Source organism: Ophidiomyces ophidiicola (assembly GCF_022830035.1).
Source record: "Ophidiomyces ophidiicola strain CBS 122913 chromosome Unknown scaffold_82, whole genome shotgun sequence".
NCBI lineage: Eukaryota > Fungi > Ascomycota > Eurotiomycetes > Onygenales > Onygenaceae > Ophidiomyces > Ophidiomyces ophidiicola.
Window position 1 is genome coordinate 1 of NW_026054722.1, and position 14,472 is coordinate 14,472.

Here is a 14,472-nt window from a genome sequence, read left to right on the forward strand (position 1 = left end):
TGTTAGGGCTTATCAATCAAAAAGTCAACAGTTCTGTATAAATAGCTATTCTCATGATCTCTTTGTTTCCATACTCTCTTCTCACCAGGAACCTTCTTGTCGCATGGCCAAATTCACATACCAGTGTCGCTCTCTAACTTGCAAACCTGGCTCACACCCCCAGCATGAAATCTCAGTGACTTCTATCTCCTTCTACATGCTTCCATCTGTGACAAATGTCTTGCCTCAGGCTCTCTTTGTCTCAACCCCATGATGGACACCACCACTAAGCTGCAAGCTAGTACAAGGGGTGAAAGCTATATGTAAGGGAGAAAGACTAGACTTGTGTAGGGCGGCTTTATCTCAGCATTCTGTTTTCAAAAAAGTTCAATCTCAACATTACAATATCCTCATATTTACCAACATATAGAGAGTATGAGGCAGCTGGAACTGATTCTAAGGAGGAGTGGAAGCATGCTATTCATGGTGTTTCACACCCTTGGTTGGTCATAGAAATATCTTCGGGGCATTGACCATTTCACATTGCCTGAAGCTTCATGTGTCGAGTGAGACAAAATTAACACCGACTAGCACACCACTGCATACTGTGAAGGTGGCGTGAAGCCAGATGGGAGGAAGGTAGATAATCTCGGATGAACTAGCTTCTATAATATAACCCCCTTCTAGCTGGCCGGATATCTTGGTGAGACGACCACTTTCACCAGATGATCCAACAAAGACACGGAGGTTAGACTCAGTGGGAGGGTACAGAAGCCAGATACGCCGTGACGTACTGATTGACTGTGACAGAGCATGCCGGTTTTGATCCGAGGTAAATCAGCCTTGTTGTCTTCACAGTTGCATAGAAACATACCTATGTGAATATCCACGAATGTACCAGAGGGTGCAAAGTTGGCGTCAAGGCCCGGGTTTTCATCCTTCATGATATGAAGCCTCTGTCGCAGTGATCTGCAGGGACGAAGATGTCCTCCGATAGTGGTATGTTCATCAACTTATATTGGTCACTGGTGTCTGATTCATAAAGAGGCACTAAAGCCTGACCCTGAGCTGTGGAAATGGCCATCTCTCGTTCTTCATTCTTGACCTTTGCCCCGTCCTTTAGCACGTTGAAGCCAAAGCCTCGTTGAATACTCATACCAATGTTGTGCAGAAATCTCGCGGGTGGAAATTCTTCATTCCAACACTGATGGAGTTGCAGCAGAGCAGGCATATCCCAGTGCAAAGGCTGACCAGCAGGAAGCAACTTGAGATTGTGTACCTCACACTGCGGGAAATGATGGGTTGTCTGCAGCTTGGACACTCGATCAAGAATGCTGGATAGTGTTTCAGATGGAACTTTGCACATTCAGTATCTTAAATGCCCTATCATGGATATGGCAAATTTTGTTTACTGTCTGTCTTTGAAGCCTGAACTAGCACGGGCCCTGTCATCACTCCGCTACACGTTGAGCTGATATTTCTCGGATGTGCAAAAATTTATTACCTGGCCTGGCCTTTGACATCACATTTGCGTCATCTAGCGAACACAAGGTAATTGTCAACCACGGTGATCCTCCTCAATTGGGTAGCCTATATAGACATATGAAAAACAAAGGCATAGGACAAACTTTCGGCAACGCTGGATACCTAAGCACTTTACTTGGCCAGACATGGGAGCCAAGAACGAAACCAAACAAATATGCGGCCATCTAATGGCTCTCTATCAAACCACATCCGCCCATCCCATTCATTCTCAATGTGAGTCCTGCTAAGCTGTGATCGGGCCTCTGAATCCAATAGCCTTTGTTTCAATTCTTGCTGATATGCTCTGTGCGCCATCTCCGCAAACATGAATGGGATTCCCCCTTCCATGGAAAATGCGTCCCTGCACTTCTGATATCGTCCCTCTGGATCAAGGAGGGAGTATAAATGACCTTGGTCCTTCTTCCTAGTGGCCTTCAAAGCCTGCAATATCGCTGTCAAGCTGTGGAAATTTCGCAATATGCGGAAGTGCTGAAACCATTAGCATAGATGAAAAGGCTTTCCTCAGGCTTCCTTACCCACGCGAGGCTCCAGAAAAAGCCAACAGATTCAGGGATTGCTTGAATACAGCGCTGCGCCTCCCTGCATCGTCTGTCCCAACAACGGCCCATGTCCTGTACAGCCATATGAGCATACATGGCACAGTCTGAGGCTGTAATTGAAACAGCTAACCCAAGTTCGCCTCCTGGCCTCCAGAACGACTCAGGTTCGGTGCGGATGGCATTTTCTAAGCCATTGGGCTGAGAATTCGGTTGTCGTTGGAGAGTTGCTTTCATGGACGCTGGAGCATAGAATTCCCGGAGAGCTTCAATCAAAGTATTGCTATTGCCTGGCAGAACCCCTTCCATTTCCCAGTATCCACGATACCCAAAGCCCATATCAAATTCTTCCAAAATCATCTTGGGCCAGACAAAAGGAAAAAAGCTATTTATCGAGGCTTTGGCGGTTGTTGGGGCTTCGGAATACCGGTGGTGTCGTAACCTCCGCGAGCCATTCGGAAAAATGACTTGAAATTTGATGCTGCTACTATAGCGATCAAACCACGGGGAATGCCGCCTTTTATGTTGGAAGTACAAGCATTCATGACCTGCTCCGATGCTATACTCAACATATGGCGAATAGAGGAAATGCACTAAGCGTGCCCTCCCCCCATTCACTTGGCGTTAAACATAGCTCCCAGAAAAGGAAGTCTTCATAGCTCTTCAGTTCAATTTTGTAACATATAATTAACTTCTGATTTGGTCCCGTTTCTAGAAAATAAACCACAGCATCAAATACAAACGAATCAGCCAAAAACTCACGTGTTTGTTATGTTTGTTCAAGGGCGTCGAATAACTGCTGACTTTGAATTGCGATACTAATCGGGTTAGTGGTGAAGCGCGTTGTTTAAGCCCGCGCATTGCTTGAGGCGAGGATCATACGAGTCGAGCGCCACAGGCCATTCGTCTCATTCCGCGGATGGCGTTTTTGTTGGAATAGGGAGAAGTGGATGTGGAAAGATCCAACACTCCCGAAAAGTCAGACGTGTCTGGGTCATTCCTGAGTCTCTTGCCCTCTATTGGTTGATATATTGTCAGTCTGAAAAATAGGCTTCGCACTAAAAATCCAGCTGGAGGAGGCTGTAAGGACCTCCTGTAGGCCAGTTTGGTTAAGTTCTGGAAAGCATGCATTCTGGCCCATACTATATAATTCAAAGGCCAAGACCCCACCTCGGCCATCCGCCACCTCGAACAGGGCTTGCCAAACACTGAAAATGGCAATAATACGACGCCTGAGTTCACAAATCTGACTCGCTTGCAAATTTCATCAACGATCGATCGGCGGGCGGTGAGGGGCCTCGAAACAGAGCATTCACTCCTTCCCGTTCGAAAATCGACTATATGCCAAAAATGTACAATTTCTATATGAAGCGCCTATTTTGTTGCAATCATAATCAAGCTACCACATTCTAGTATAGTGGCAATTCAAGCCATCAAGTCACAATCATACACTGAGCTCATCATCCATAGAAGCACTGGAAGAAGCCCCTGTCGACTTCTAACATTTCATTATGTGCCTCACAGTGCAGCCCACAAGCGCGGCTGAAATATTTTTCTAACAACCGTTGCCTTTTTTGTGAAGAAAATGAAAAGGATTTGGACGATGTGACTATGGGTACCCATGGCCTATTCCACTCCATTATCGAATTTTGCTCGCGGTCGCACCCATAGTTCCACATTGCTGCCCAATACTAGTCATTTGACTCGCAAGAAAAGTCAAGGCGCCCCCTCCATTCGCCCCCGCCAAAAGGGCCACAAAATCACCCATCTCCCTTTGACATTAGACCGATGAAGTACGCCGCTTGCCATGTTGTATATTTGGCATTCAAATACTCTCTGGTCTGTCGGACGCTGTTAAAAGAAAATATCCTTCCTGATCAATCCAAAGGTTGATCCATCATCTCAGCATTTTGGGAATTGTTACTTTGAAACTACAAAAGGTTGACGTGGTGTTAACCGTTCAAAATGGGGGTAAGTTCAATCCCGCTCGTCGCAGTGTGTATTGTCGAATGCTAACCTACTGTTATCGATAGAGAGGAGACGACGCTCTAGCCGGCCGGAAGGAAGAGAACATCCCTGGCCATGTGTTTGCATCGAGCGACACCGAAAGGAAAATATACTTCAAGGGCCGCTACCTCTCGATCTATGACGAGACAACCGAGCACTATTACACACACGTAGATCACGACTTCCCGACGACAGACTATGAGCGATACACGGTTCCGCCCGGGTACACCGTGTACATCCGAGGTGCGAGCGTGTACTTCGAGGTCTAGGACGAAGACGGGGGCATAGGCAGAGGCACGAGCTGGAGGCCGTAGGCGTCGATTATACTGTATGCTTCCTTGTTTCCACACCACACCGTGAGGGAGACGTCCGCCCCGTTTTCCTTCGGAAACAGAGTCGACACGCAGCCGGTCATATCGAGGTTTTGACTTCGTTCCCACTTCCACAGTCGGCTGTTCTGGACCGCGTTCCTCAATGGCTCTGGGAGCGATTGGACACTGCTGGCAGACGCATCTGTGAAAATATATTTTACTTCTAAGCATGGGTTAGTAATATGATAGGCATGATTAAACTTTTCGTCTTACCCCTATTTTCCTTCGATGGCGGCTGTGGACTCCAGCCATCCTCTCTGTTCCGGCTGGATCTGGCCGGAGTTTGACTTGCATTCGCCTCAGGATGCGATTGGCATGCGGGAATTGCACCGCGACGATCAGTTTTGATTGAGTCTGGGTATGGCCCTGCAGCTGTTTGGATTGGTTGGATGGGAGGAGTATGGACCAGCTCGGAACTACGCGACGATGAAACGATTCCCATCTGCCGTAGGCTCGGAAGTTGGAAGGTAGGGTCCGTTGTCCTTTGACGTCGGTGTCGGCCCAGACGTTGGGAAATCTTGCCTGCCGAAGGATCAGTCAGGCGCTGGGAGGTATACAAGTCAAACATACTGCGCAGACTTTTAAATTCATCACTCATGGGCCTCTCGATTTCCAATTCATTCATGATATCGATAATAGCCTCCGGCCAGGCTTGCTCTTTCTCCTCTTTGACCTGCCGGATAATACCGCTGAAGATGGAGGAATTTCCCTCGATCCAAACCTTAGAAGTGTATGACGCGGAAAGGCTGATCACGCCGTCGGGGTATTTCTCGCATAGGTTCCGAATGATCTTGATCCTGTGACAACTTGTCTCCATCGCTGCCGCAGCAGCCCTGCTCTTGTATCCTGGCGGCCTTGGTGGCCCGAATATCAACCGGAAGTTTGCCCTGATCGTCCGTGACGATCTCAATTCGTTGGCTTCCGTCAGTTTTCGCTTTTTTGTATCAGCCTCTGCCTTCAGTTGGAGAAGTTTCTCGTCCAGCTGTTTCTGGCGTATCACGTTCTCCTTCTGGGTTTGATTTTTAATGTCGGTGACCGCCGTGATCAGTTTTGTGGCCCAGTAAACGATTTTGTCCGCCTGTTCGGCAGCAAAGTCTGGGGACTTGGCGAGATGCACTGTCATGGCTTCGAACCTGTTGGCCTGGTCCATTAAAGCCGATATGGCGTCGACTGCGGTTTTGGAGGTTGCCATGTTTGCTAATAATGGTAGAAGGCTCTGCATAAAATTCCAAGCAAGGTTGCCTGGTGTAGAAAAAAGGGTGCTGGTTGGGTATAAATAGTCAAGTCCTGGAATTCAAGCGCACAGCCCTTCAGCAGTCTAACTTAACAAATGTGGAGATACGTACATTCATACCTTCATCATGCAGTGTGATCGTTTCGAGCCCTTACATACGTTCCTGTTATATCAGGAGGTATGTGCTAAACGATGCTACCCCATAGGTGGGACTCAAATTCAACTTCTAGAATAATGAGTTCAGACCCCTTACCGTCTGCTCACATGCACAATAGGTGGACAAACTTTTGGGACTCAGCTTTTGGCAGAAACCCTCTTGATTGGTTCATAGTCGATTTCTAGAAAAGATACTTTGATCCCAAGCCCCTCCATTACCTTCAAGGACAGCTTGGACTGCCTGGCCTGGCAAGTGGTGCTGGCACGACAGCCCTAACCTTGACAGTATTCTAGCCGCGGAGGCACAAGTGAGGCATTTTATTCCAAACAGCCCACACTGGTACACGGGGTCCATGGAGCCATTGATCGCATCGTAAGGCGGCGCGAAACCACAGCACGTCCTCGCCTTAGCGCCAATGGTGAACTCATATTCTCCCTTTAGCATGGGAACGTCCCATACTGCCTTTTGGCCAACTTTTCTTTCAGTTCGCGCTATGCTAGCACAGGAATCACAAGTAGCTTCGGTGTCCACCAGCAGTTGACCCACCCCAGCCTCTCCTTCAACAGCTTTCCTAGATCGGTTCCAAAACCTATAGATTGACCTTACAGTATGCTCATTGATCACCTCATATATATAACTGTCGCTCACTTACTCTTCTCACCATGCTATACCCACATAAAGTCTGATTTCCTTTCATGGCTTCCCCTCGAATGTACCGCTTAGCGGATTTTTTCGAAGTCAGAGAAAGGTTCGAGGTATTCAAGGCTGCAGATATCAAAGATGAGGATCATGAACCTATCACTGGTGAATTGCTGAAACAACGAGTAAGTTCTTGTTGAGTATCTTGTTCCAGATCGCTGATCAACCTACAGGAAACACTCACAATGATAACTGTCGGACTCCAATTTATTCAGCAATGTATTGCCACCGATATTGTTCCTGGACACGAGGCAATCAATCTTTTATGTTCTTTGGATCACATTGTAATGGAAGTCGCTTCAACGGCGGAGACCCAGGCCCTCAAAGAACTACTTCAAATCTTGCCGAAGATCATTTCGAACATTATTTTGCCCGCCGACCGAGAGGAAGTTATGATTTACGGAAGCCTCCAATGGCTATCAAAATTATATCCTGGCTGGACTTTTCGAGCCGATAAACGCATTGGGGGAAAGCGCAGAGTGGTCCAGAAAATGAATCCGGGTTCCGAACCGGTGATGAAAGATACAATGCAAAAAACACTCGTGTGGCTAGCAAAAATGTATTTTGGCTGGACTTTCCAAGTGATAGATAAAAGGCCACAAGGCCCCCTAAATAAGTCCCTAAAATTCTGCTGCACACACGACATAGGCAGCGATCGCAGGGGAGGAAAGGAGTACTTTTATCCAGTGTATTAATCAATATATAGTGTAGAGAGATAGTTTATCATCAAAGCTCATCTGGGGGGTTTCTCTGTGTTGGTTCTAGACAGTGATTGGTGGGATGAGTGGGATCTCCTTAATTCACGAGGAGCCTACTAGGGACTGTCTTTGCTGATTTAAATCCGTAAGGCTGACACCGGCCTTTCTGATATCTACACCCTTGGCCGGGATGTAAATGTATCAATAGCCACCCCAAACCTGCCTGTCCGGCAAGCGACCTCAATGGTTGAGGTAGATCCTTTGGTGGCTGGCGGCCGGGTCACTTTCGGGGTTTGGGCTTCGTTTCTGGCTTAAATGCCATCGGTGATGGAGAGCAATCGCTCCAAGAAAATGACTCTTGTTTCGTATCTCATTTCAAAGTCCGCGGCGAACTGGGTATATTGAAGCAATGTCTTCGCTGGTCGCGGAGCAACTGGAGAAGCAACCTACAGAGTCTGTTCTGTGAACAATTCATCTGGAGGTCGGTGCTGAGATCACGAAGCATAGGTGACATACTGACCGGCCTCAGGAGGCACCCTTATAGCACCTATGCAGTTTACCTAACAACTCTTAACCCTCCAGCTATCATTCTTGACTCCGGATTGTTGTGGATGTGCCACAGAGCAACGCAATTCGACCCGGTCTTACATCGAAGATATTTGCAGTTGCTCCTACTCTGGATGCTCTTCACCAAGTTCGCAAAATTCTTTGGATACTTCAGGCGCAACCCGTTCCATATCATTCTGATACCGATTTCCATCCTTTTCGGTTATTTCCATGGCATTATCAAGGTGTATGCGGCGTGCACCCTCCATGTGGTAAGCCAGGAGATTCACGAACAGATCATGTGTCGTCGCGACGTCGGCTGACTAGTAGGCAGACCTCATGGGGCACAAGACTCGCCACGCATGGGAACAACGATATTCCGGCTCGACATGGGCCTTGACTTGTAAGTCGTCGCTACTGGTGGCAGCTGACAGTAAATGATACTGCCAGGAGCTACCGCCTAGCGTGCCCAACCCCTCATCAAGGCGAGGGGTTTGAAGAAAAGTCTCATTACAGAAACAATTTTACATATCATTTATTCCAACCTGCAAACGAACACTTGTTCTCTTGATGCAGTCACTATAAATATCGCGATGGCCAGCGCTGAGCGGCAATACACCGATAGGGTCGACGAAAAACAACGACTCGAATTTCTAGAATGGTTCAGCAATGCCAAATTCGAAACCTCTAAAGAATCTCGCTATCGTTACGTCTGCTGCGACCCCGGGCTTCGGTCAAAGGTGTATGAACTTCTAAAAGACATATACGAAATGGTAGCTATCCGTATTATCTGAAGGAAGACAAAGGCTGACCCGAGCCCTAGGGCTACAAGTATTCGGCATGGAAGACACAAGATAATTTTCAGCTCACGAATCCCTCCGGCCACGCAGATATTATCGTGATCTCGGGTGCCCCACGAATGATCGAATCAGGCGAAATACTAGGACCAGGGATGATTAAGAGGATCAGCAACAGCGACATTTTGACTCCGCCGATGAATTGTATATACATATACGATGCAGTACGGACTGGAAATGATCTACCTATATCGGAAGCAAAGTAAATAAACCATTTTATACCTTGATTCAAAAGATCTCCGCTGTATTCAAAAAAATAAAAAGCAAAGTAAAATAAAAACGGAAATGGACATGAAAATGGAATTTAGCTTACTGAGTGGTATCCCGCTCCATTTCCTGGGTATAACGCGATGCCTCTCCAGGGTTACCAATAGTTGGTAAATAAGATGGCCACATTTCTTGCGTGTAAAGGGACGCGTCGCCTGCGATCCCAGCACCCGGGGATTGTGCGTACATATCTGTTCTTGGTATTTCTAAAGAGCATTGCATCTCTTGGGCATATATCGATGCGTCAGGCGACATATTTCCCGTAACCTTCTGGCGATCTGTAAATGTGGAATTGCCATTGTGTTTTCCATTGCCCATAGCATGCGCTGCCTGAGCAAAAGAATCTGTGAAACTAGGCAGTGCAGTTTTCTCAGCGTAATAAGAAACGTGGACGGGGTGTCCAGTCCTATCATTCACAGCTTCGTTTGGTCAGCAACAACCAACTAACTATCTAAGCATCATACCTAAAGCTATCGACGGCAACGCATTTGTCATGTTGACATTAAATGGTTCACCCTGGTTCAGTAAATTTGTTGAGCATGTTCCAGCATTGGGGCTTCCCTGTGGATCACTATTCGGATTTGATATCTCAATACGTGTCCAATCATTCACTGGGACCGTCAGGGCAGTACGTCCTGTTGTAATTAGCACCAATCAAGATCCAATACGCAAGGGACTTACCATTCAGCCCAGCATTATCCGCGAGTACTGGAGTAGGCGGGAGAAAAGATTCAATCGCTGAAAGATTTGGTCCTCTATTATTAGCGTCGCCAAAATCACGGGATCGATGATCAAACCTTCTTTTCTTCCGCGGTTTTGAGCCTGCATGCTGGAATTGCCCAAGCTTGCAATCGTGTTATTGGTCGGCCAAGCGGCGGTCAAAGAGCCCGATCTGGTGGAGGCAATTCGTAGTCTGTGTCTCTCTGTTGGCTCGCTGGTTCCAAGAGAGCCAGTACCGTCGCTGCCTTGCGCATTGCCTTCGCCACTGGATACCTGAGTTTCAGTGAAGATTCTTGTAGTCAAGCGCGCAATTCGTGACCCAGGAGCAGGATTGTTCAGCGGAGATTTTTCAACATTGTGCTGCCCACCATTGAAATTTGGAATTTGAATTCCATGGCCTACATCATTCCCCCAGGTCGAGTCACCAATTTGCACGAGATTGTTGGGGCTCGTGGAAGGATGGGGCAGGAAATGTGGTGCGTTTGCTGGAGAATTGGGTTCTATAAATGACTGCATGCCCGATTGCTGGCTCTCATTTCTTGTTGAGCTGCCATTCAAGATTGCTGCTGAGTCATCCACACCAACGGAAACTGAGGCAGCAGTCTGGGCAAGAGAGCTCTCATCTATATATGTTAGCTTCGGTTTTTGAAAAACATCATACTAAATTAAATGACGTTTCATACTTTCACCCAGCCTTCTTCGTCTCAAGTTTTCTTGAGAATCATCTCCTGTATAAGGCCGCTTTGTAGCACCACCACCGACATGAATGCTGTCACCTATAGGAGGGATGATTGTTGTGGCAGCTACCAGAGCCCGGAGGCCTTCATCGGAGTAGCTGTTGGTTTGGCCGGTATTTGTATGCGGGACATCAACTGGTTCGCAGCAGTGCCCGTTGGCGCGTTCAAGTCTGTTGATGACCCCAAGTACAGTACTAAGCATTTCAGCACTACTCGTCTGACTGCTCACAGAGCCTGATCCCTCCACCCCAGATGGCGTAATTATGTATTGTTCGTGATGGCCATCCGCCTCATCAGAATCTCGGTTTAATTGGGAAATTGGAGACTCTTTTCACATGGGTTAGCAGTGGCCCTGAATTCTGGTCGAAGCTTGTAGGGCTGAATGACATACCTCTTGTGGCTTGCAGAAGGCTCGCATTGTGACTGAAATTGGTATGAACTGAGCCGTCCACACCAACAGATGCTTGGCTTGGTGTGATCGACCTGTTGTTATCAGTAGCAGGTACCTGGCTTGACTGAGTGCTTGCGTGCTGTGAACTCATGGGCGCATCGATGAACATTTCACTCCCAGTTGCATCTGGTTCTCCACGGGCGAGTTCACATCCAATATGCTGAGTAGGCCCGACAACCTCAGTAATGCTTCTGGTATTGACATTGAAGCTTCTAGAGCCTCCTTTCCCAGAACATTGAGGCTGCGGGTGTCTCGTCTGTACAATTGCTTGTCTCTTGCGCGGTTTGATGATGCGGCCGTCTGACTCGACCTCTACTAGGCTGTTTCGCTCGGGGTATACAGATACCGGACCAGCGACGGATTCGGTTGGGTGCCCATCCCCTGTCGGATCAGATACGCTTGGGGCGCTATATTTCTTCTCGCTCTTTTCCTGATAAATTAGGATGTCGGTAATAACTTTGCCACTACACCCCCTGAGCTCATCGTCCTGCCAACCATAACTACGTAGCCCATCAAGTATCAGCTGTACACCAAGTAAGTCATGTTTGTGAAATATGTCTATCCGAGAAGGATAATTTTCTTTCACAAATTTTAGCAAAAGATCAATATCTCCTTGAACAAGATGCTTTTCCCAGCTGTGAAACTCCAGTTAGCATTCATATCAATAATATGCAGAGCAGGGGCCTCACATTCTAGAGCACCGAGGATCCAAACATATCAACGCCCCTGGTCCAACTTTAGCAAGAAGTTGAGCATAGTTACGAGCAGCACCGGTGGTCTTTTTGACGTAGTCAACCGTTACTTTTGCTTCCCGGGCATACTTATTAATGGCAATAGTTGCTTTCGACACACCTTGCCGACATTGATTAGTTGACGCTGCCAGTGTGCCTTCTTCAATTTCAATGCGGACAAACAGAAGTGCCAATCGGCTTTTAAGGCTCTGCATTTTGCTTTCCCTTTTTAAATTTCTCCGGCCATTCTCTAGGCAGACAATTCGAGATGTGCTGGATTTTGAGAATGTTGCACCTGCTTGTTCCCACAATTTTTTATATGAGCCTTCATCAAGGGGCTGACTCTCAATCAAATGCGAGGAAACTTCCACCAAAAGATCGATGATTCGTGCTGGCTTACTATTTCCAAATTTATCCCAAAAGTAAGCTTTAGCAACCTTCGTAACGTCGCGCTGCGAGTATTCCGGGCTGGCTGAAGCGAAAGAAAAAGAGGCATCTTTAGGCTTCCGAAAACTTTGTTTAACAGCGGACTTTGGAGGAGGTGGTTGAAGGGTGGGTTTTGAAAGAGCGGGTTTTGGGGGTGATTGAAGAGCAGGTTTTGGAGATAGTTGAAGGGCTGGATTTGAAAGAGTTGGTCGAAGAAGAGTCGATGAAGAAGTGGAATTATTGAGTAACTTTTGACCAGCAATGGAGGCGAAAGCCGAAGTGAGCGAGAACAACAGCTCTAAACTATCTCTTTTCGGCCCCTGCAAGAAAAATTGCTCAAAGCTGGCATAGAGGTCCTGCTTCTGTTAGCAGCATGACGCATTAATTGTGTTAGAGATGTCCTACCCGTGACCGAAGAACCTCAGTCACACTGAAGTGTGCCAGAGCATCAATAAGGACGTGGTTATCAACTTGCGAACCCATACTGTGCGTGCATTCAACAGAAGAGGGCCATCATCTTCTCAAGGAACAGGTGGAAAGTTTGTCGCCTAGAGTGGAATGGTTATGAGTCCCCAGAGGATGCCGAAACTATTCTACTTTGGGTGTTGCCAGCAAACAATCAATCACTCCGAATCTAGCATGCGTCAAAGCAATTGGTCCCTTTGATTGGCTAATTTATATACATATGGGTGTGGTTGAGGCCCACACTTATTCTCCAATGGTACAAACTCCTCGCGGTTCGGTCCGGTGATGGGTCTGATTCGCCCAACCCTAATTCAAGCCCATTCACTTGCATCTTTGCATCTTTAAATCCTGGACATGTCGGATTTATCTGCTGGGAACTGACACGAACTTCTTTCGTCATCCTCCCTAAGCATCCTCAAGCCGTTGGAGGCCACACAAATTGTTATGCACAGCCCCATTTGACTTCTACAAGGGTGTTGGCCTGCATTAGTGCTATTTTGAGTTTTCACATTTGACATTTTGGCTTGATGAGGTTGATAAACTACCTATGTGGGGTCAGGCTAGACTATCACAGAGTTCATCTGCCTGACTCCTGCTCTGCCTGGTGAGCGTGTTCTGCTCCCTGGAATGGGATGAGGATCTCGCCTGTCCCTCAGGCATCAGGCTGATTCCTGCGGATTTACCGATGGATCACATAATGCGGTGACTCTCTCCACCCCTACTTAAGCGCCACGATCTGGGCCTTCAAGCTGCTGAAAGCCTGAGGTGCGACGGCGGTGTTTCCCGGCCAAAGATACGCCCGCGCATCTTTTATGCTTTTATCACAAATCGAGCTACCAGGCTGAGATGCTGATTCCGAATTTTACTGTCGAATCTCCCTCCATCATCTACCACCATTGATGATAAAACCGCCCATACCGCCTTTTCCCAGGCGCTTCCGTGGAATATCCAGAACGGTGTGTTTGCTCTACAGATCTAAACCAGTCGCTTACCTCGAATTCAGGATGCCAACACTCACCATTGCCTCGATAGGCCGTGCATTCCGCGGGCTCGTGCAAAGAATCAGTGATTGCCTTCCGGTGCGTTCCGTGCTGGAGACCCCCCGAAACCATCCCCCACCTCTGCCCCCGAAAGGCACTTCGGAGCCGTTGACTCGACCGTGAGTTCTATCCTCGTGATCAATTCTCACAGGGGCTGACATTGCCCAGCCCCGGTAAGCAGGAAGGGCCCACATTCCCTGTTCATAGGAAGCTCGCGTCGACAGTCGAACGCGGATCTCCCGTGAACAATACAACAATCAAAGATGTGTGGTTTAACTGTAGCTTCCATCATGAGAACACAGTCAATGTGGCCTCCATTGACAAATTGCCTGATTGTGTGGGTTCCATGCAGAAAACTAGACTAAAAACCCTCAAAAGCCCAGGCAGAGTGCCAAGCAACAATTCTGCCCCCTAAAGGATACAAATGTCCTGCGCGGCCATGCCTAGAACAGTAGGTTCAGCCTGTTCTATTAATGGCACTCGCGCAACTAATTCATTGCTGCTAGTCCACTGCTGTCTTTGTCTTACGAAAATGTAACTGGCTCTGCACCGCCGGGTGTGCCCGCCATGCGTGGAGTTGTGGATGAGCGCATGGAACACAGTGTGATCCCTCCACCAGTGGTGTGATTCAGCTCTGATGAAGTTGATATGAATTCTATGAATCACTTTGTCTGGTGGTTGAATAGCTCGGTTCAACAGCAAGATCGGCGGAGATATGGACTCTTGTTACATGCCGGCTGAAGACTTGAGTCTGGCAGGCATTCTACAAGGCGGATAGACTTCATGGTGTGCTCGGGCGGATCAGTGGCTTGTCTGAATATGCAGTGCGTCGTGAGATGAGAATAAAATTTATGTCCTGGTTTTGTATGCTTCCGTTGAAAAGTGGATTGGGCATACAGTTACACTTGAGGCAGCCAATGGTAGTATGTCCGGACGGCACAGAATTTCATAGCAATTGTTCCTGAAAATGCATAAATACCAGAGAATGGTTGCTCCAGCTTGCTGT

General features: G+C 47.6%; 6 protein-coding genes across 6 annotated transcripts; 3 read left to right on the forward strand and 3 right to left on the reverse strand.

Annotated features, from left to right (window-relative positions):
* Nucleotides 1-1,664: 1,664 nt before the first annotated feature.
* LOZ57_006902 (uncharacterized protein) lies at nucleotides 1,665-2,420 on the reverse strand (the record flags this gene model as incomplete). The annotated part of the gene is made up of 2 exons (XM_049255917.1): nucleotides 1,665-1,992; nucleotides 2,040-2,420. Coding segments are annotated over 2 exons (709 nt in total), but the record flags the coding sequence as incomplete, so codon positions are not given.
* Nucleotides 2,421-4,025: 1,605 nt separating this feature from the next.
* LOZ57_006903 (uncharacterized protein) lies at nucleotides 4,026-4,336 on the forward strand (the record flags this gene model as incomplete). Its single annotated transcript, XM_049255918.1, has 2 exons — nucleotides 4,026-4,031; nucleotides 4,094-4,336. 2 exons carry the CDS (start codon nucleotides 4,026-4,028, stop codon nucleotides 4,334-4,336), a joined length of 249 nt encoding a protein of 82 aa, XP_049105104.1.
* Nucleotides 4,337-4,601: 265 nt separating this feature from the next.
* Nucleotides 4,602-5,630, reverse strand: LOZ57_006904 (uncharacterized protein; the record flags this gene model as incomplete). The annotated part of the gene is made up of 1 exon (XM_049255919.1): nucleotides 4,602-5,630. One exon carries the CDS (start codon nucleotides 5,628-5,630, stop codon nucleotides 4,602-4,604), a length of 1,029 nt encoding a protein of 342 aa, XP_049105105.1.
* An 894-nt stretch (nucleotides 5,631-6,524) lies between these two features.
* On the forward strand, nucleotides 6,525-7,223 carry LOZ57_006905 (uncharacterized protein; the record flags this gene model as incomplete). Its single annotated transcript, XM_049255920.1, has 2 exons — nucleotides 6,525-6,653; nucleotides 6,702-7,223. 2 exons carry the CDS (start codon nucleotides 6,525-6,527, stop codon nucleotides 7,221-7,223), a joined length of 651 nt encoding a protein of 216 aa, XP_049105106.1.
* A 412-nt stretch (nucleotides 7,224-7,635) lies between these two features.
* LOZ57_006906 (uncharacterized protein) lies at nucleotides 7,636-8,213 on the forward strand (the record flags this gene model as incomplete). The annotated part of the gene is made up of 3 exons (XM_049255921.1): nucleotides 7,636-7,679; nucleotides 7,756-8,044; nucleotides 8,103-8,213. The coding sequence occupies 3 exons, from the start codon at nucleotides 7,636-7,638 to the stop codon at nucleotides 8,211-8,213; spliced, it is 444 nt and encodes a 147-aa protein (XP_049105107.1).
* A 725-nt stretch (nucleotides 8,214-8,938) lies between these two features.
* Nucleotides 8,939-12,444, reverse strand: LOZ57_006907 (uncharacterized protein; the record flags this gene model as incomplete). Its single annotated transcript, XM_049255922.1, has 8 exons — nucleotides 8,939-9,315; nucleotides 9,361-9,531; nucleotides 9,578-9,649; nucleotides 9,694-10,239; nucleotides 10,300-10,680; nucleotides 10,745-11,439; nucleotides 11,494-12,317; nucleotides 12,367-12,444. The coding sequence occupies 8 exons, from the start codon at nucleotides 12,442-12,444 to the stop codon at nucleotides 8,939-8,941; spliced, it is 3,144 nt and encodes a 1,047-aa protein (XP_049105108.1).
* Nucleotides 12,445-14,472: the final 2,028 nt, after the last annotated feature.